Source organism: Eutrigla gurnardus (genome assembly GCF_963514095.1).
Source record: "Eutrigla gurnardus genome assembly, chromosome: 19".
Lineage (NCBI taxonomy): Eukaryota > Metazoa > Chordata > Actinopteri > Perciformes > Triglidae > Eutrigla > Eutrigla gurnardus.
This window is the reverse complement of record NC_139930.1, coordinates 7,832,258-7,853,719: the sequence shown is the minus strand read 5'-3', so window position 1 is coordinate 7,853,719 and position 21,462 is coordinate 7,832,258. Positions and strand designations below refer to the sequence as shown.

Here is a 21,462-nt window from a genome sequence, read left to right as displayed (position 1 = left end):
AGCCCAAAAACATAAAACATGCTAAAAAGAGAGTGAAAAGAACAAAAATAATATTTTGTGTTTACACTATCAATAGCCTACTTTTTGGAAGTATGAATGCCACAGTACTGAATGCTTAAAAACCAGTCTTAGAACATGAAACTGAGAAATAACATGATTTAGGATCTCGTGCCACGCGTGTACTGCTGCATGCCGAAATGTGAGCACAGAGCCAGGCTAAGGGCATCTGACTGAGGTTAAATCCAACTTTCAGTAAATAGCATTCAGGCTGGCAGGCCAACAGTGGCTGAGGCACGTTCCAGATGTTAGGAGCGCTGGGCGTGGATGCTAAGCAACTAGCTATTTTTAGCCCGCAGAATGCAGGAAGGAAATGAAAGGAGCAGAGTTCAGTGTGCGCGGGATTCAGAGCGTCGGAGAGGGTAATCAAACACTGCCGACCAATAGCAATCACGACGTGCTGACACAATGGTGGCTCGCCCGCCGCTGGCTGAGTCTTATCACAACATACTCACAGGGAGACTGGCTGTGAGATGAATGAGCGGGACAGTGAGGAAAGGGGAAGAGATGGATGGGGGGGGAAGCGAGGAGGAAGGAGAAGCGGCTGCAAAAGGGAGCAGTTGGTACAAATTAAATCAAGGGATTGGAGTGTTGCCTTCAGATTACAACTCTCCATCTGGTTCTAGGTGTGTTGTGTGTATTCGATGCTAATTAAACCCATTAGAATTTGGGATTCAGACCAACTTATCTAGTCAGAAAACATCTAATTTCATTTAAAGAAACAGGCTCGCTTACAGTAAAGCAATAAACACCCTGTCAAGAAGTCTGTTATAAGGATAATAAGGTGGATGGATTCACAAATACATACACATCATCACTGTGAGTACGCTGGAAAAGACTCCAGCCTTCTGTCACCTGAACCATCTGCCAGGAAACGCCCGTTTCATAGACGGACTTATTTTTATTCAAATGCCGTGCACCAATAAAATCTGTTCACCTCGCCGTGCTATCAAGACAACGAGCGCTGCGTGGACGGCCGTGACATCAGCCAGTCAGCCAGTTGTGACTCCGAGGCTGTTGGGATACGATGGAAACGGATGCCAGCAACGCGGTCTGCCTCTCGAATAAACAACGCCGCTCCCTTTTAATGAAGACGGCAAATCTGTCAGAACGCTTCCTTCCTCCACTGCTCTCCCGTCACAGATGGAAAATCACCAAACTGTTGATAGATGGTTAACAGGTGCAGGCTAATTATGCTAATCATGGCAACAGCCAAATAAACTGATTGCCATGTTCATTTAAATGACAGCAATGTTCCTTCGGTGGCTAATTAAAATAAGTCGGGAGAAAAGGAAACGAGGCGGCTGGGTTCGTATGGAGGGAGGTGTTTAAATAAAAAGCCTTCTCTGGGGTCGACTGTAATAAGCTGTATTTCATTGGTTTAATGATGTCATAATGAATTTCTAATGATGGGGGATGGGCGAGGGTGTGGAGAGCTGGTTATGTGTGCATGCAACCATGCAGCTACGTTTTCCCCTTGCGTGGAGAGAAGGCAACATGGGAGCTCCTGTTGGATGTGGCGGGAGGTAACCCCGGTTGAAATGAGTTGGATAATGAAAATAAAAGTCAGTAGAGGGCACGTAGCCTGATTCGTGATCCATCTTACAATACTACCCCCACTGGAAAGGGTAGCGGAAGGTTTTCAAGGGGCAATTACTTTTTTGTTCCTAGCATTAGGCCCAGTTGGCCCCTGTAGTCTATTTGCATGTGACCCGGGAGAAGGCATCATTAGAAGGGGAGTTAGCGGCCAGAGGCCAGGGGAGATGACCTCTGGGGCCCCCGACAGCCACAGTGGAGGTACGAAAGGTGGATAGGGGGCTGATTAATGTTTATGGAGGCAGCTGCTATCGAAACCCTCCATCGTACCTCCTCTCCCCAAAGCCCTCCGTTTTAATTTCACTCGTGCACGGGAGATTAAAACTCGACAGTTTGCTCTCCATCTTTGAAAACAGCTCATTTGTTTTCAAAAGGAGTGACAACCCGACACGCAGAGAGCTCCACCTTTCCTTTCACTTCTCCTTCGATCCCCCCTTTATTCTCGCCCTTCTTCTTCTTCTTCTTCTTCACAAGAGGTAAACATGTCAAGAAACAGGTCTGGCTATAATATGTATGTATTATATATAATTGCTGTATTATTTGATTTTAAAATATTCATGGATCATACAAGATGCCTCCAATGTGACTGGTGCATGACCAATAGTCAAGCTGAAGACTCGGGAAGCTTGATGCACAACTTCTAATGTCATTCAACAGAAGATGCAACCAGAATTAAAAAATATATTGTAATGAAGAGTTCTATCAATAAATTGTTCTAAGAAAAAATATATTGATCTATACAATACAGTTTGATATGTTGATTGATCTCAGTCTGAAATGCCGCATTCTTTCATCAAACATGCACAAGTGTAAAACCTGGTTCACTTTTAACCAAATTTCCATGTTTTTTTATATTATAATAGATGAAGGACGCCGTACTATGATGCATATGATGGAAGTTAGAATTCCTTTTGTTTGCATGTGGATGTGCACGCAAAGAAACATTTGTGTGGGCTTTCAAAAGAAAGGAGGAATCAACTAAAGAGACTCTAACATGCAGAATAAACCAGCCTGCGTTTATGAGGTATTCTCACTATTTAAATGTATGCCACATACATAGTGATCTGCTCAATTCAATATATTATAATGTGATGTTTGGCCTTAATGGAAAATCAATGGCGAGACAAGCCCACCACCGCTGTGACCGTACGAAGGCAATTTCCAAATTGACATATGGAGGACCTGTGTGATTGATTCTGACTGCTGTTGGATTTTAATACCGTTCACCGCGAGCTCATTGACTCTCAGACACCGTCTTGCGGTTTATCTACGACCTGCCAAATGAGTCCTTGTCTCCTTTTTCTTCTCTCTCATCTTTTTCTTTTCTCGTCTTTCCTCGCCCCGTCTTCTCGGCCCGAAGCGGCGACAGTGGATACGCTGAATTAGATAAGTTAGATAAATGAGCCGATGACCTTCTGCAAATACATCCTCGTCGTAATCGATCGGCTATAGAGTTTATTCAGATCTCACCATCAGCTGAAAAGCTACAGTATTAACATTCCCAGTGCACCGGTCCCGACACAGTGGCATCAGCTATCATCTATATAATGACATAATACTACTCCCCCGCCTGCAGCCACATACGAACACACATCACAGTCAAAGGGATTAGAAGGTAGAGAGAAACAATTCACTCAGAGCCTGACCTGATCATGGAATACCAGCCAATCCCTTCCTTTCAAGTTCAGTCACATGAAAAGAAAATACCTCTGAACCCGCAGGCCTTGTTCCTCCTGTGTTGCAGTTGTCTTGTGTTAAAGGAGAAATGCCAGTAATTCAACTTTAATTACATATCTGACACGTAAACCTCAAACGTCATGCACCCATCTAACCATACCGCCGCTAACAGGGTCACTGAGGCAGCAGGCGGAGCAGATGTGCTTCTCTGAAACATTTCCCAGGCCAGGAGGGCTGTGGAATCCCTCCGGGAGGTGTCTGGGCCTACGTCAGTCACAGTCAACTGGTAGGGGACATGTCCGGAGCGTCTCTACAAGGACGGCACCCCGATGTGATTCCTGACCACTTTCCAATGCAAAAGAGCAGCAGCTCCTTCGGGATCTTTGTGCCCGCTCATCCGTCCCCAATCTCCCCCCAGAACGAAGGGGGAGAAACAAACCTACAGGCTTTGTGCCTACTACTATTCAATAAAAATACAGAAATCAGCTCGAATACCCCATAAATCTCTCTGTAAAGCTAATATGAAGTGCGAGTGAGTCAGCCCGGCTTTACTGCTGAGCCAACACACGCATCCGTGATGCATTCTAGCAGCAGACTGCTAGAGAGCACAGCTGAGTTTAAGTCAAGTCACTCGGTGACATGAGATGAGTTTGGTGACCCTGAAGTGTTACACATCTCTCCGCTCCACACTGAAGATAATGCAACTGACGGATTTGACTTTGAACTGTCGTTAAACCCAAGCAGATCACAGGGGCACGATGGTGGTATTCTGCTGATGAACTCACACGTCTCAGCTCTTACACCACACATACACAAACACACACACACACACACACACACACACACACACACACACACACACACACACACACACACAGTATTGTCAGCCCATTGAACCATAAAAATGCCATACACCAAATCGTATCTATTCATGTGACAACAGAAGGACATCCTGCTGGAATCTGTGAGTGATCAGGGACACGAGCGGCGTCACGTCTGCGAGCCCGCTGTAGTTAGAATGTAGCCGACGGGCAGCATAATACTCGAGCAGATCACGGTGTCGGATCAAGTGCGGATCATTTTCGGGGAGCATCCATCACGCGTGCAACGTTTGACTCACCTTGCCGAAGTCCCTGACATCGAAGAGGTCAAAGGGGTCAAACAGCTCACTGTTGCGCAGGCCAAACTTGTCGTGGCACACCTTGAGAAACGTCCGGATGTTCTTCAAACACAGGAACTACAAAAGAGGAGAGAAAAAAAACACATAAATGCAACGCTCAGACTGAATGTCCACACACCATTACAGCGACAGTGAACAGCTCGCAAATTGGATTCGCACCAGTGTTGTTATAATATTTCCCTGAAGAAATGTGTTCCCCCACTCTGTTTAACACCCCCCATCAATGCAAAAGCATTTGTGTAAATATTGAATTTCCTGCTTGATGATTGGCACGCTCTCCTCCTCATCCTCTCCTTGGTGTATGTGTGTGTTGTGCATTTTATTCCGGCCCAGAAGGTGAGCAGGCCGATTTCTGCTCCTGAGGCTGATCCTGCCTCACTGATCCAGATAAGGAGAGCCTCAAGAGGAGCCTTGTCTCCTGACATCACAGCACAGACGAGGTGTCGTCAGACAAGCCCACCGGCAAAGTCCTGCCCCGCAGTAAAAGCTGGCCTGCTGTTGGATTGAGGCGTCGACCTCACACTGAAAGGTCACAGGTCGGGAATCTGGCGAACAACCACCATGTGTCTCATGGAAGTGTCTTTGTGGGAAACAGTGAAGGTCGAGCACTGAGTGAAGACACTCTAAAGAGTAAAACTGGTTTTATAGTCCTGGTCAAATATTCCAGAGAGGGAACAAGAGCTGATCACGTCAGGGTTTTTAGATTCAAGGTGAAACAGGCAGTCAAGCATGTTAATAACATTTATTATGTTATATTTGCAGTAAAGAGTTAAAAAAAAATGTCTCTCATCTCCAGTGTTTCAGTCTAGTAGAGCGATCCTCAGAACTATATCCTACAGATACAATCACCAAGCTCTTATATTGAGCGATATTAGCTTATTGCAGATTGATATCTACGTTTTTCAACAAAACAAGTTGTGCAAATCCCAGGGAGCGCCCAGCGGCTGAGAATCCTCAGAATAAACTGCATAATAAATTATCTCTGGTCACGAATATCAACGGTCTGAGTCTCTAAAATATGCCATCACACAGATAAACCTGGAGGGGCCGGGGACCAGACCAGTAACCGCACAGGGGCAGTGATGAATTATTAACCATGGGCACAACTGTGTGAAGAACACATCACCTAGCATGTTAATGCAGATGCCGCCCTTTCATTTATCTGTGTGTGAGCGATATGAAGCAGAAAGTACACAAAGAAGAGATTTGAGCGATAGCGGCTCCGTGGAACAAAATGCTTGATTGCCTCTTCTAATGAAAGTGCAGATAACAGTATTATCCCTTTAATGGCCGTTGTATGAAACGAGTAAAAAAACACAAGCAGCCTTGGAGGCACGCTTCGTGTTTTGGTAATGCGGGCACGCCTTCGGCAACAAAACAACAGCACAACTGGGTTCCCAGGTACTCCGCTATGCTGCAGAGCGTCCCTCCTCCCCACAGGCGTCCAAGTGTTCTCATTTAAACTGCAGCTTGATGAGCCACGCTGTTTCCTGTTACGACACAATTGACCATGAGAGACATCATCCGCATCAGCCCTCCGTACTAATTAGCTTTCACGCTTTCACGGAAACACCGCTGCAAAAAATCAGCTCATCGTAACCACTCCAGCGTTCAGATCAAATAAAAACGAGAGGGTTTTTATCCCATTCCTGGTATTTAGTGGCATTTCAGCCGTCCTCTCCTGGCCACACCTGAGAGCCCCGCTGACTCATTCTCATTCATGTGTGCACATCTGCTCAGTCCCAGTGTCATGGGTGTGAACCCCAGAAGAGAGCCGCGCTGGCCGGCGACACAAAATGCGATTGGCTGGCGAAGCTGAAGTGACATTTGCAGTTCGGCGGCGAAGGTTATCGTGCCTGCAGATCCTCACGTGTAGCGGGAAAAAAAAAAAGCTAATTTTCCCCGACCCAGTTTTGAAAAGGTAACATTTTCTGGAGTAGGTTGTGGACAAGAGCGAGAGACTCTGCAGATATGGATCAGGTGGGAGGAGATGTGTCTGACATTCTAATGTATGTTTGCTGATAAGAGAGCCGGGATAGAGGTTGGGAGAATTGCTATGATCTTGATGAAAAAAAAAAAAAAGACACCATTTGTTGTGGAGTAGAGAGTGTGAGTGCAATAGTGGAATAAACAGGCTGCGGTCTTCTACTTAGGCGGAGGCTGGCCTAAACACAATTCACATGGAATCACCTCACTGTGGTGAACAACACCCCCGAGGATGGGAACAGGTAGTCCTCCATTGTTACAAACACAATAATATAAAAACACGGAGACTACAGTACTTCTGGCAGTTGCTTTGACAAGTATGTGATTCCATTTTTAGTCCAGTAACAGAAAGTCATGAACTGGTTTTCATTTTAGTTTTAAGTGAAAAACATTAGTTGATGAATTTCCTGCATTCTTGCCTTTCACGTCACCATGTGAGCATCTGACGCCATTGCCCCGCATTTAATAGTCTAAATTAATCTAGATATATACATATAAATTAACTCAACCAACAAGTAAAACAACCTGGGTTGTTTTTTTCCCCCGTAACTGCAACGGATTAAACGTTTCATTTTCGGGACTGCAGATTGGATCATAATACTCTGTTAACCGATTTAACTCCTCCGTTTCAAAGCAACAAAGTGGAAATAACCTCCCACGTATGGTTTTACAACTACGACATTGCAATAAAGCTTGATGGTGAAGTGAAGACTGTGCAGGTGTCTCGTTGCCTTTTTAGGAATTTACATTATTGGCTCTTCATTTTGTGCACACCTGTCACTTCAGACTCTTTTAACAACTGTTTTCTTCACCTGCATTTCTTTTTAACAAATACCAGAAAAGGGAATAAAGCATGTGTGTAGGGGTTTACCACTTGGTTCAAGCGTCTGCTATTTGAAGCTTCCATAGTGTCAGTCTCACTACTCGCGGGTCACTTGGTACGCTGACTAGCTGAAACAAATTGTGCTTCTCAAGATGTTTGTTGCCTGCAGCAAGTGCAGTATTCATCAGATCCAACTGTGTAAATACGTGGACTGAATCTGGCTTTTGATAAATTATAAAAGATGCCTTTTAGGGGAGGGAAAAGATGAAAAGAGAAGGTCAGGAATAGATAGAAAGTGAATGCGGAAAAGAGGACATCCGAGGTTGAGTTAAAGAGGAAAACACAGAGAGAGAGACTGCCTGTGGTCTCGGCTGTACTACGGTGGCACATTCTTTTTACAAGGTGGCTCGCGTGCTTCAGTGGAGCGGTTTTGACTTCTCAGTCGAGAGCAAACAAGTCTTTGAGAGGCAGACTTGTTGTCAGGGAGGCGGGGAAGAGGAGAGAGTGCAAAGGAGGAAGGAAGCAGGAGGGAGAAGAGCAGCAAAAAGGAAGGAGTCAGGTAACAAAGACCCGTCACATCCCTGACAAGCCCTTCAACCATATCACTACGCCACATCACACGCAGAATGATGCATTATTCCGCTGGGAGGATGGTCCTTATCTGCACACACTCCTACATGCTCGTACCTGAGGAGGAACAAATTAGAGCTTCCTCGTAAACACAAAAACAAAACAGCAACGTTAAGAAATGTGGGGATATGGAGAAGAAGAAGATGGGGAGGAGGAGGAGGAAAGGTGGGTTGTTTTGCCAAAAGTGAAGCTCTTTGGTGTCTAGGAAGCGGGGGCTGACAGAACCAAACCAAGGGGGTGAAATAGCAGAAGAGGAGGAAGCTGCAGGTAAAGCTGGGAGACTAGAGACACCTTTAAGACCTGATCTGAAACACTAAAAACTATATCATAGAAAAACTGCATATTTTTTCTTGTGTTGCACAAAAAGAACAATGTTTCTGGTTGATGTGAATAACAGGTGGATGCCGTATCAGTGATCCCTGATGGATTCCTGCTCCATCAACATCCTCACTGCTACGCTGCTGAATCATGGGACAGCCGGAGGAATGCAGAGAGCAGGTCAAACAAAAGTGAACAATCCTGCAAGTCCAAACAGGACCAGGGGTGCTGAGGCGTGGCTTCCACATACAGTTGATAAACAGCACGTACTTGGCTCAGGCACATCTTATTTCCCACGGCAGAGATAACACGTTCATTATCTTGGGAAATAAGCCGTTAGTTGTAATTTAATCAAATTTATTAAATCATCCAAAGAACAGAGGTGTTTCTGTCAATTTCAGGATCATTCCCCCGGTCCCAGGAGAGACATAGCGTCCCCCTCACAGGTGCTTTGTTAAATAATTTGCGAGATGAGATGAACAATTTATGTCTGCTGCTCATTGTTGAGAACGTCATGCAACATACAAAGTGTACAGAAAACAGACTTTCCTCTCCATGAGACTTTATCTTCATTTTTCTTAGTTTAGAAACTTCCTGTTCACATTTCTGCATGATTTCAGGCTCATAAACCCAAGAGGAAGGTGGAGGGAATGAATAATAAACAGTCTAATGATCTTGTCTAAGAGACTTTTCGAGAAACTACATCTGCTTTATTTAAAAAAACCTCGACCCACCTTTCATCCTTCAAACACACACTACGTTTTCAGATCACTGAGCTGGGTGATTTGGGGCAAAGGGAAATGAAATGTTTTGAAATAAAACACTGTGTGTGTGTCAGGATGCTATAAATTATTACAAAATAAGAAGGTTTGGGAATTCAATCAATGAGGGAAAACATTAAGGTCTTAGCTTTGTTATTATGAGGAGAGGAGAAGATAGGATAGGAGCACAGGAGAAGATAGGATAGGAGGGGAGGAGAGAAGAAGATAGGAGAGGAGGAGAGGAGAGAAGAAGATAGGATAGGAGGAGAGGAGAGAAGAAGATAGGATAGGAGGAGAAGAGAGAAGAAGATAGGATAGGAGGAGAGGAGAGAAGAAGATAGGATAGGAGGAGAAGAGAGAAGAAGATAGGATAGGAGGAGAGAAGAAGATAGGATAGGAGGAGAGGAGAAGATAGGATAGGAGGAGAGGAGAGAAGAAGATAGGATAGGAGGAGAGGAGAGAAGAAGATAGGATAGGAGGGGAGGAGAGAAGAAGATAGGAGAGGAGGAGAGGAGAGAAGAAGATAGGATAGGAGGAGAGGAGAGAAGAAGATAGGATAGGAGGAGAGGAGAGAAGAAGATAGGATAGGAGGAGAAGAGAGAAGAAGATAGGATAGGAGGAGAGGAGAGAAGAAGATAGGATAGGAGGCAATGATACGTCGTGGTTTCTTTGTTTCCTTCTTTTGACAAATGTACTTATTGTAAGTCGCTTTGGACAAAAGCGTCTGCTAAATGACCTAAATGTAAATGTAAATGTAGGAGAAGAGAGAAGAAGATAGGATAGGAGGAGAGAAGAAGATAGGATAGGAGGAGAGGAGAGAAGAAGATAGGATAGGAGGAGAGGAGAGGAGAGGAGAAGATAGGATAGGAGAGGAGAGAGGAAATGAGAAGATAGGATAGGAGAGGAGAGAGGAAAGGAGAAGATAGGATAGAAGGAGAGGAGAGGAGAGGAGGAGAGGATTTATAACAGGCACACTGAGTTGAGTCAGACAGATCATCAAATACTCAGACAGCAGGTCAGAGAATTGGAGTCAATGAAAGAGACTGATGCCTGTCTGGGACCTCTGAGGCAGTCAAATACTCATTCAGACACACACACACACACACACACACACGCACACACACACACGCGCGCACACACACACACACACACACACACACACACACACACACACACACACACACACACACACACACACACACACACACACACACACACACACACACACACTCATGTTGTTTCTAGTGTGGTGAATCTTTCCACACCTTCAGGGCAACATGAAGGAAACTCAGCAGGTGAGAAAGCAGCAACAGCGAACGCACGTGACCACAATAAAAGTCTGGCTGAGCAGATTCCAACAATGTACACACGCACACACACACACACACACACACACACGCACACACACAAATATGCACACACACATAGAAACTATAATGTGTGCACACACATGCACACACACACACACATGCACACATTTGTACACACATAAATGTGCGCAGACAAATGTGCGCACACACACACACACACACGCACACACACAAATATACACACACATGGAAACACAAATGTGTGCACACACACATATGCCAGACAGCAGTGATGATGAATCTTGTAAACCTCCAAGTTTGGTTAATGATCCCACAGCCAGGGTGTTGATTGCTTTCTGGTAAGGAGAGATTAATGCAGTGATCAGCACTCAACCTTTCCAAAGAAACCACATCCAAAGCCGGGCTCACAACTGAGCAGCCAACGTCCCTAAGACTAGCCGGGTAATATCTCATTCACTCTGCAAAGCTTCCACTCATTTAACAGCTGCATTCATGAAAATCCACTGCTGAAATATTAAATTGATGTGTGATATGTATCGATCAAATAAACTTGACTAATTTCTATATATATCCAGACACAATGCTTGGTAGTATATCCACGTGAAGTAAATGTTCAGGCAATAACGGTTGGCTGAATTTTACAAGCAAATAATACAAGATGATCTATAATTTACATCAGAGTAAACATGATTTTAAGTGGTGTCGGTTTTTAAAGAAGCAGAACAGTTAACAACATCAACAATTCTAATTATCCTCTTTCCATAAATATGGAATAATAAAACACCAGTTTCATTATACTTTCTAATGTGTAGTCATTGAAGTGTAATAGCAGCTAAAGAACAGCTTTTTCTTTCTAACTACTTGTGAAGCCAAACGTATGCCCTTTTCCCTCCTTCCCCTCCAGCTAAACTGACAGTCCAACACAATGATACTTTAATACTTAATGTCCAAGTCAACTCAAGGGTCTAATTTTCAGAAGTTCATTTATTTTAATGGGTGGGTAATAAAGGGTTGGCAGATTTTTTTTCTTCTTCTAATAACACACTTAAAGCTTAGCAAAGAGCAATTCTAATATATTTCTGGCTGCCTTTGTCAGTGTATTAATTCCACACAATGTGAATAACACAAATAAACTCATAATCCTGAGCTTTGATTTCAGCTCTCAGGTTTCACCGACAGGTTTTAACCAATAACACGGAAGACGCACTCATTCCCGTCAGTCTGCCGAGATGCGAGCAAAACAAGTCAATCCAGATATGTTTCCAAGAGTGCAGGCTTCCTCCTCTGTGATCTTTGAATTCCCTTAATTGAAATCAATATCTGCTTTGATGAATATTTTAAACCAGCAAATGGCTCCGCTGAGTTCCCACAGCAGAAACCTTACAACGGCTGGGAAAAGGAAACATGTTAAATAAGTTGTTGCGTTTGTGAGTGCAACAGCTTAAAAATGAAAAATGGGAACATTTATATTTTGGAATATAAATAGTGAGCTCATGCACGCCTCCGCAGCAGGTTAGTAAATGTTTAGGTGTCGTGTGCCGGGTGACACCCAGAAGGGATTAATGAGCGCAGGGGCTCTTCCGCCTGCTTCCAGGTCACCCACACGTTACAAGACGGCGAGGAGAAAGGCCTCACTACTGCAAATTAGAGGAGAGGACGCCGCATGAATAATGCAGCGCAAAAGCATGCAAATGTGTTAATCTTATCCTATTACCCCTATAAGCCTGTACGTAGGCACGGATTGACCACAGTTTTAAATCTTGAACAACCCTCGGCAGACGAGGCAGAAGTGCTGCGGTCTGCGTGGCTCGTGTTCAAATATGGAAGTTAAAGAGGCTAAGTACGGTTTTTAGTGAGGTTAATCTCCATCACAATAGAAGATCATTCTGCACAGAGCTTAGAGTCTGGAGGGAGAAAGTCATCACCATTGTAGAGCGCAACTACATAATTAAATCAAGTCCACCTTCACCTTCCCGCCGGCTCCTCATAAAACAACACGAGGAGCACACACTCGCTAATTGTGCCTGCGATGCGAGGCACACGGCATGAAGGAGAAGGCGTCGGTTGAACTCCGGTAACGTGCCATCAGTGACGAGCTCGCCACGCGGACACACATCAGGTCATTCGTGAGAACAGAGAAGCAGTGAACCTGAAGCCAACTAAAAAGGAGATCCCCCCCTCCTGTAAAGGAAAAGCTTTTTTGTGCGGGAGAGAGTGAAACAGAATGTCTTCAAGGTACTGCGCTTTCCTCTCTCTGCTGGAGCGGAAACGACCACCGCTAAGGAACAAAGAATCCGCTGCCGTGGATAATGGAGGGTGAGAGCAGAGGGGGCCACTTTTTCAACTTGTGTGGGGGGCTTTCAAACGCCAGCCACGGCGCTCGGTAGTATATATTTACAGTTTATCATCACCTATTTGAATTGAGTTTTAGAAATGCATGGCTATATGGATATCAGTCTTTCAGCTGTTTACATCTCAACAACTATTGGATGGAATTCTGTACATTCATTGTCCCTAGAGGATGAATCTAACGGCTTTAGTGATCGCCCAACCTTTCCTCTTGCGCCACCAGCAGGTTGACATTTTGGTCTTTTAGTGAAACGTTTTGGGGAAATGACATCTCTAGTGTGGTTTGGCACAACATGCTGTGGACCTTCATGGTTCCCAGAGGATGAATCCTCACGATTTTGGTGATTCCCTGACTTTTTCAGAATGTAGCTTTCATTAGAGGCTCACAGAGCTGCTAGTATGGCTGTAGAATGTTAATACAATTAGTGAGTCAGATTCCTCCAGAGTTTCAAATATTTCAGAATGAAACCCAAGTTAAGTGATTCACTCCGACTTCGTGCCCTGCATGCGAGGGTCACGAAGGGATAACATGAAGGGAAAACAAAGGGATAACAGGGTATTATGAATATATCACCAAATAATTTGGTTAATATACTGGATAAACATAAGAAAATGGTTCATTCATATATTAAAATCAGTCTCTTGACTCTGGGTGTGAAATGGGAAACGCAGAGCAAGCAGCAAAACAAGGTCCATGGTGATGTCATGGACCCGGTTGCCAAGCACTAAGAGTTCATCAATGAATGAGTCAGACAGACCAATGTGGTCTCGGGAAAGGTGTTCATAAGTGACCTTCAGATGCTGAGGTGAAGGAGAGGGGAGACAGCAGCGGTGAGAGAGAAAAGTGGGGGGAAAAGCTTTCACTATTATTTTCTTAATTCTAACTGACCTGAGTTTTCAATTTCCTCTGACCTTTAATGTGTTTTTTCCTTCTCCTTTCTCTGTGGACGAGTAATAATTCATAAAGCCTCTCTATCCTCTGAAGTGGTAAAAGACACACACACAATTTCTACTTTTGTTCTCTGTGTTTTTGTTTTGTGCAAGACAGGCTTCACCTTTGCATGACCGACTCCATCTCCACTCGCACTCACATAGAGGGAGTCGCCTCTCACAACAGCATTCAATATAAATATATATCTCATCATTATCCACCTGGATGGCCTGGTGGCTGTCCTATATTTCGATCCTAGATTGTTGCTGGGGTTGTCCGAAGCATTATCAGCCATAAGACAGACAATATTGTCAATTTGTGATTCTTTCTATATCTCTTAACGTCTGTGTAACTCTGAAATGTGATCACTAGGGTTGCAAAATTGCGGAATTAACAGTAACACAAGGGAAATATAGCTATTTGTGAAGGCTACCATGTCATATGCAGATGGAATACAAATATTGTATGATATAATATGCAAGCAAAATTGGAAATACAAATGGAAATACATTTTAATCAATTGATCATTATATTACTATAACTATTATTATTATTATTTTTAGATTGGATTCGCCTCTCAAGGAACAAGTAGTATCAAAAGACAGAACAGGCCGGGGCTAGCTGGTTAGCATGCTAATTTTAGTAAATACTAAAAAAGATTTTGTCTCATACACAACACATAGACGTCTCTGTCATAACGTCAACACCGCCACCTCTTTAAATGCCGTTGATAGTGTTTGTTTTAAGCTTACATTCTGGCCACATCTTCCACATAGCACCTTTAAAGTGAATTATTAAAAACACTGTTTTACTATGAACAATGAAGGGAAATAATAGATTTAAATAAATAATACATGTATCATGCTCTATCAAGCTGCATCCCAGATGGCAGCAGCTAGCTAGCTAAGACGAGCAGAAGGTCTTAAATTATAAACTGTAATAATAAAGTCAAAACTTTCAAAAAAGCATGGAATCCGTTGGCTCAGTGCGATCGCGTTGGCAGGAGTGTGTGCTGCATACAGTAAGTGGTGACAGAACGTACTGTGCATGCAGAGTGTTGTACTTTTACTGAACTCCTACGTTAATGGGAGGATAGCAAATGATCTGTGCATGGATTCAATGGATTCAATTCAATGAATACATTTTAACCAAAACATGCCTATTGGTTTTTTGTGTACCCCAAACTCTGCTTGGAAACGGACAATTATTTCTATTGAAAATGTACAAAATTTCCAAAATCCCCAACTTTCACTTTCCCATTTCTGGATTTTTTCCAGAAATGTCCTGACCCTTTGCAACCCTAGTTCAGACACCCTCAAATCAAACATCTTCACAGACCAAGTTGATAAAACACATTGGTTCATAATGCACTCCTCCGGGTTCTCTTCACTCTCCAAGTCACTGTGAATCGGTGCTGTATCCAAGCAACAGGCCATGGTGCTGAGACTCAGACGGGGAGTGTGTGTTTGAGGCATTTCCGCCCAGGCTTAGCTGCAGAATCTAGGCTTGATGAATGTGAGGAGGAGGTCCGCAGAGAACCCAGACACCCATGGATCGATGGTCAGGTAATTTATGACATCAGACCGGGGAGAGGAAGACTGCATCTATCATTTTCCCCAGCGGGTTTCTTCCACAACTTAAGGCTCATTGCATTCATTTAAATCCCCCTTGAGATATGGTGTCCTTCACTTTTTATTCCCCTACAACAAAACAAACGCTTGTATCATATAAATAAGGAAAACATTACTTAGAATCTAAGCAAACATGATTTACATTCACAGTCCATTAAGTCTCACTGATTTTAATAATATTTGGCAGAGCAGTGTGAGCTTGGGGCTGATGCAAACACCGCCAAAGAAATGAAGAAGGAATTGGAACTGAACAGAACATCAATCTGAACAGATTTGCATGTCGGACATGGGAGGGTTACCAAAACATTAGCACTCACTTAACACTTCAAATTCATCTTACATATCTTAAAGAAAAAAGGACTTCTGTGGCTCCAAGTGTATCTTCATCTGAACTTTATCGATGTGTAAAATTAAAAACATCCATTATGGATTTCTTTCTCAAAAATGATGCTTCATCAGTGTCACTTATTGTATTTTATGTTACAATGTGCCTCCACTAAAAACCTTGTGAATATACTGAGCAGTCATCTATGATAAAGAATTTAATATCTTTTTTGGGGGGGTTGGACTGATGGTTGGACAAAACAACCTATAAATGTCACTCAATTCCTGACATTTTACAGGCCAAAAGAGCTGAAGAGAAATCATCAACAGGTTAATTTATAATATATATTATATTTTTAGTTGCAGCCCTATATGCTCCTATGCGATGTGATTACATCTTCCCCACTGGTACCTTATATAGTCACAAAAGTGCACAAGAAAGCATATTTTAAGGGGCCGTCCAGACGAAAATGTTTTCGGTGCGTAAACGCAGAAGTCTTGTGCGTTTCGCCCTGTCGTCCATACGGATCCGGCGTTTCCGCGGCGTGAAAACGCACTTTTTTGACACCAGCTCTCAGGGTGGTTTCATGTTCGTTTTCGTGTGGACGGCGAAAACGAATACGCTGACGTCATCGCCCCGCTCCTCGACCCTCGAGCCTGACTTCTTCCCCGCGACGTCTCGTAACAACAACAATAACGGTGGCCTCCGTGCTCGTAGCAGATATTCTGCTCGTCTGTACGTCGGCGTATCAGGGCCACTGTATGAAAAAAAACGGAGCCGAGAGAGGGGGGCGATATTCCGGGAAAAAAGTTGCAGATATGCTACTGTATTACGATGCTAACAAACAACCGCTAGCTAACTTCCAATGAATGTAGGCATTTATTTGTCTAATTAATCCATACCAACGTGTGACAACGCCTCGTCAAGGTCCTTAGGGTGACGACTTTTGATGCTTATTGTTGGTTTTATTTATACGGGCCAAATTGTCATCTTATGGGTGTTTATTGATCGGACGGTCGGGCGGAGATTAGCCGTAAATCTCACGTTGCCATAGCAATGGCAAACATCCGGTCAAGCTTCGTCTCTTCTTCTGCGTTTTTGTAGCAGAAACAGCGCCGCATAAGGGCCTGGAATATGTACTACAGCGCGCTGAGTTGTTTTCAGTGGATTCGTCTGGACGCAGATTTTCTTGAAACGACGCCAAGGCAAAACGGAGAAAAAAAGTTTGTTTTGCTTCGTCTGGACGGGCCCTAAAATGTTAACTGTAATTATTGGACAAAAAAGTCAAAGGCCAAGAGGCATCGTTAGTGGCGGTGGGATATTTGCCAGCCCCTTGTTTAAGGAGGCCATCAGGTACACAGGAGGCCGCGGCTCTCTGCACTTGATGGCTGCGATTATCTCCAAGGTGACTAATGCTATTAACATGGAGAACAGCCTGTTAATTACCCAACTGGCTCTGGGGCCGAACTCGCTTTAATCATCAGACCCACAGCTTGGATTAACAATCACTCAATCGCCACAAAGGTTTGCTGCGATGCACAACACAGCAATCAGCCAATTTACAGATTAAGTGATCGGACGGTGTGGATACTGTAAGATGCCGTTTAAATCCACTCAGTGGACGGCGGAGAGCTTTTCAACGGGCGCTCAGCCGGAGTGAATGCAATATGAAACCACAGCAATATGCTTGTAAACGTGCTGTACAGCTCGATTTCAAGTGAAGCCGCCTGAAAGACGCACTGGGAATAGTCAACCGAAAAACAATCATGTTTGCACACTCAGCACACTCACATAACACCCGACTTGCACAGAACGCTTAAATATCGTTGACAGCTGCAGCATCTGCAAACCGACATGCTAATGGTTCTGTTGCAGCCAAGCAAGACTGATATTCTTCACACGATGACCAAGGATCAGACTGTAAACAAATTATGATTGAGCAGACCTTGAGATTTCTTTAGATGCTGAAATGTGTCCACATTGAGTTTGAAAAATAGTCCTTTGTTTTTCAATGTAAGCTTTCTGAATGAAGCTTTGAATGTTTTTTTGACATCATCACCCCAAACAAAACTCAAATCAACCCTCAGTTTGAATAGTCATTCATTATTATTGCATCGACTTTCTTTAGTGAATACAACTCGTCAGTGTGAGTCTCCCTTTGGGTGCGGTGAGAAGAAGAACAAACCGTTTATCCACCAAAGTGAAAGTGTTATATTTGACAGGTTAAATGCCAGCAAATAGCAGAATATTACGTTAGATAAAAGCATGTGAATTCTGGCAATCATTTTTTCAATACATATTTGACTTTTGGACTTTACAACACTATTTCTTTTTATGTTTGGATCACACAAGATGGAAACAATCCTAATCCAGCCACCACCGGTATCTGCAAATGGTATAATACAACCTATCGCCTAACAAGCCTGTTTGTAACCAACATCGTTAACTTCCCATCAGCTCTCTGCCTCCTCCTCCGTGTGTGTGGGTGAAAACCGGAGAGCAGATTAGTAATGACTCCTGCAGGATGAACATCAGGGAAATACTGATTAGTGGAACCCAATTTTTATCTGCAACTGTGCAGAAACACAAGGTTTAAAGAGAATGAACAGACATGCAGAATTTATTTAGAATCCAAACGTCAACGTTATAAATTAAGCTTCTGGGCTTGGAACTATTCAGTACAGCTATAGAAAAGAATCGAAAAACTATTGAAAAGCAGATAACAAATGTTTGGTCAATTATTCCTTGATGATTCTATTAATGTCGACAGTTCCTTTGATGAAGTTTATTAAATCAAATTATAAACTATATAATGAACATCAGTCTAATAAAAGCCTCACAGGTAATAGTGGTAAATGTGCTGGCGGTGTTTATCTGAGGGGCAACTGGAGGAGGGATCTACGCTTCCATGACGACGCCGTTGGTCAGGAGCTGTGACCACAGTGCAGAGCGGCGGCCATGAGCTAGCCAGTGGGGGGGACGCTACCATGCCAACGTGCACTAGCATGCACGGGAGAAGCTCTGATGACATCACAGAGAGGGAGAGAGACACTCTGGCCTGCATTACTCCACTATATCTATAGCAAATAGTGAGCTGCTTTATGTTTGATGTGAATATTGAATTTAGCATCTCTAACGGTATTTGTGAGCTGGTTATTTGGACAGAACAACCGTGCTGAGCAACAGAAAGTGCTGCAACCTGTGTCAGTACAAATAAGTCACGGTTAGCTGGTCCTTCCAGAGCGACCCAGTAATTAGGGCCTATATTGAGGGGGCGTATTTTTGGGCAGCTTTCACGTCAACACTCTGTCCTAAATAAAAGAACCATGTTTACACTTTAGCATGACAGCTTCAGGTCAGTGACTACTGTCCTCTGTCACATTGCATCACGTTGTCACAAAGTTCGTTGGTCCTCGCCACCCCTCTGTAGCCGCAGTCAACGACATTATGCATCGGGAGCACACTTCCTGTTTACACTTCCACTGCAAATTACATTGGGAAGCCTGTTGGCTCTGTCTCCTGCAATTAATCACCGTTGAGATAAAAGCATTGTGGAAAGGGAAAGAGAAAAAGGTTAAGCGGAGGCGGCGCGGAGGGTTACGCGCATGGCTTTTGGTGCGTTTATGAGCATTATACCGAGATGTAGGAGTATTGGATGTGAAAACCTCTCATCTTCGTGACAGTTAATTTTCCATTTACATTGCTCCTTCTCCTTCATCTGAGGAAATGGTCATAAATTACCCACACCACTCTCTATGATCTTCTCTATACAACACTCCTGGTGAAATGGAATTAACTTCTCACCTGTCTGTGACCCGGCTGTCCCGACTGCACCCACACAGACGAGAGCTAATCTGAGACATCAAAAAGCAGGCAGCAGAAAAAAAAAGGGCTTAACTTGTATCTTTCGGAAAAAGAGTGAGTGTGAGACACACGGGGAAGTATGGAAGAGAAAGAGATACAAAGAGCCTTGTCAGATGGATATAGTAGCGGTGGAGAGCAGGGCAGGATCAAACGTCCAGTTGCTGCCGGTAATCCTCCTCGAGAGGAGGAGGGAGGTGGGGGTGGGAGATGGAGGCAGGAGGGGGGGAATGGAGGAGAGGACAGGCTGGTGGCTCTGCCACAGAAAAACAAATGTTAGTGGCTTTTTCATCCAGCAGGCGAGGCGACGCCAGCCCCTCCAAAGCTCTTCAGACAGTCTGGCACACAGGCCACAGGAGGAAACCTTTGGAAAGATCAGAGCCCTCAGTATCGGGGCATGGAGAGAGTATTTGCATATTCTGGATCTATTTTATAGATAATTAACGGATGCGTCAAATGTGCTTCACATGCAAGTGTATTAAAACATTCAACGTCTTATAATAATTCAGGAACCTCGGTTTTCCCATTCAAGACACGTAAAGAGTCTAAAGAGGAAGATTTATGGTCACACAGCAAATTATAATATAATTTAACAATAAGGTTGAATGCTAGCTCAGGTGAGACAAGACAAAAAAACATGATATTTCTCTCATGAATCGTAACAAAGTGTGATTTTTTCAAATCATCATCAGAGCCAGATTCAAATTAAATTCAGGAGCCAGTAAGCCTCAATCTCCAAAAACAAGCATCCAAGGTACTGCTGAATCCAAGCTTTCACCAAGTTACCAAGACTAAGCCATTTCTAAATGAATAACTAAATCAAACCATGTGTTCTCTGTCATGATAACAAGCACAACCTCGCAGACTTAATTTGCCAAACGCTCCAAATTTCTGAGAAAGGAAAAAAAAGGGAAAAAGAAAGGAGACGTTTACTTTCATTTGAGACTGAGCATCCAAGCAACATGGACGACAATTTGAAGGATCGGTGAAAGAGCAACGCAGCTGATCATCAACAACTAAAGTGATGCTATGAGCTATGGTTTTGGGAGGGCAGAGGTGAGAACATCTAAGAGGCAGCAGCTTGATAAGCCAGCTCTCTCTTCTCAGTCTCCCACGCAGTTGGACGCTGCCTGCAGCACCTCTTTAAAAATAGTAGAGAGAGAGGGAAAAAAACCTGTCACTCTGGATTTAGCCTATTTTCCAACATGCCCATTAATTTCAAAGCAGATGGCAGAAAAAAAAAAGAAAAAGGAGAGTGCGTTTGAGGGAGGGGCCTCTTCTAAGCTGCTGAATAACAGAGTGGAGAGCTCGTGGCGGGCTAAGAAAACAGGGATAGCAGGCGTTTCAAAGCAGATTACAGCCTTATCATTTCCAAAGATGGTTTTTAGGGGTGGGGTTCTGTTTGTAGATGTGGATGTATGTAGCTCAGGTTAGCAGCATCAGAGGAAGATACAGCGTGAAGCAAGGAACTCAGTGGAAAGCATCACTCTGCCCAAACTTGTATTGATCCGTGTATCCACACTTCCCTTGTAGGCACTCATCTTCTAAGCCTGTCTGGGATTTAATGGGTGAGAGGTCTGGGTAGAAATGAAAGATATGTTCTTAAATCAAATAAAAGCAAGTAGAGATGGAGAAACGGGTCTCGGGATGGATGCATTTCAAGTCTATGGTGCGATGTAAACATTCCCTACAGACCCAGAGAAATTGCCAGCTGTAAACAGCGCTGCCATAAAGACATTACAAGCCCACGCAGCGCTGATAGAGTTGTTCCTTTCAGCTGCGTGAGCAAGGTGGAGCCCTCAAATCAGTCTGTATCTCAATCTGTAATTAATTAACATGCAGTTTAGCGAACGCACAGTAAGACAGGTAAATCATATCACAAACACGACGTCCTCAAGGATGATCATTAATCAAGCGATTAGCAGCGTGACGAGCGTCCTTTCTGTCTCCTTCCAGCCCAGAGTTGCAGAAACCTCCGGCTTCTCCGAAGGTTTCCAAATTTCCAC

General features: G+C 43.7%; 1 protein-coding gene across 3 annotated transcripts in view; it reads right to left on the bottom strand.

The window, feature by feature from the left end:
• Window positions 1–21,462, bottom strand: part of vav2 (vav 2 guanine nucleotide exchange factor) — a 190,832-nt gene that overhangs the window by 124,706 nt on the left and 44,664 nt on the right. For all 3 annotated transcript variants that reach the window (XM_084035065.1, XM_084035066.1, XM_084035067.1), the window contains exon 2: window positions 4,451–4,567. In XM_084035065.1, coding sequence (XP_083891191.1) covers window positions 4,451–4,567 — 117 coding nt within the window. The remainder of the gene's footprint in view (window positions 1–4,450; window positions 4,568–21,462) is intronic.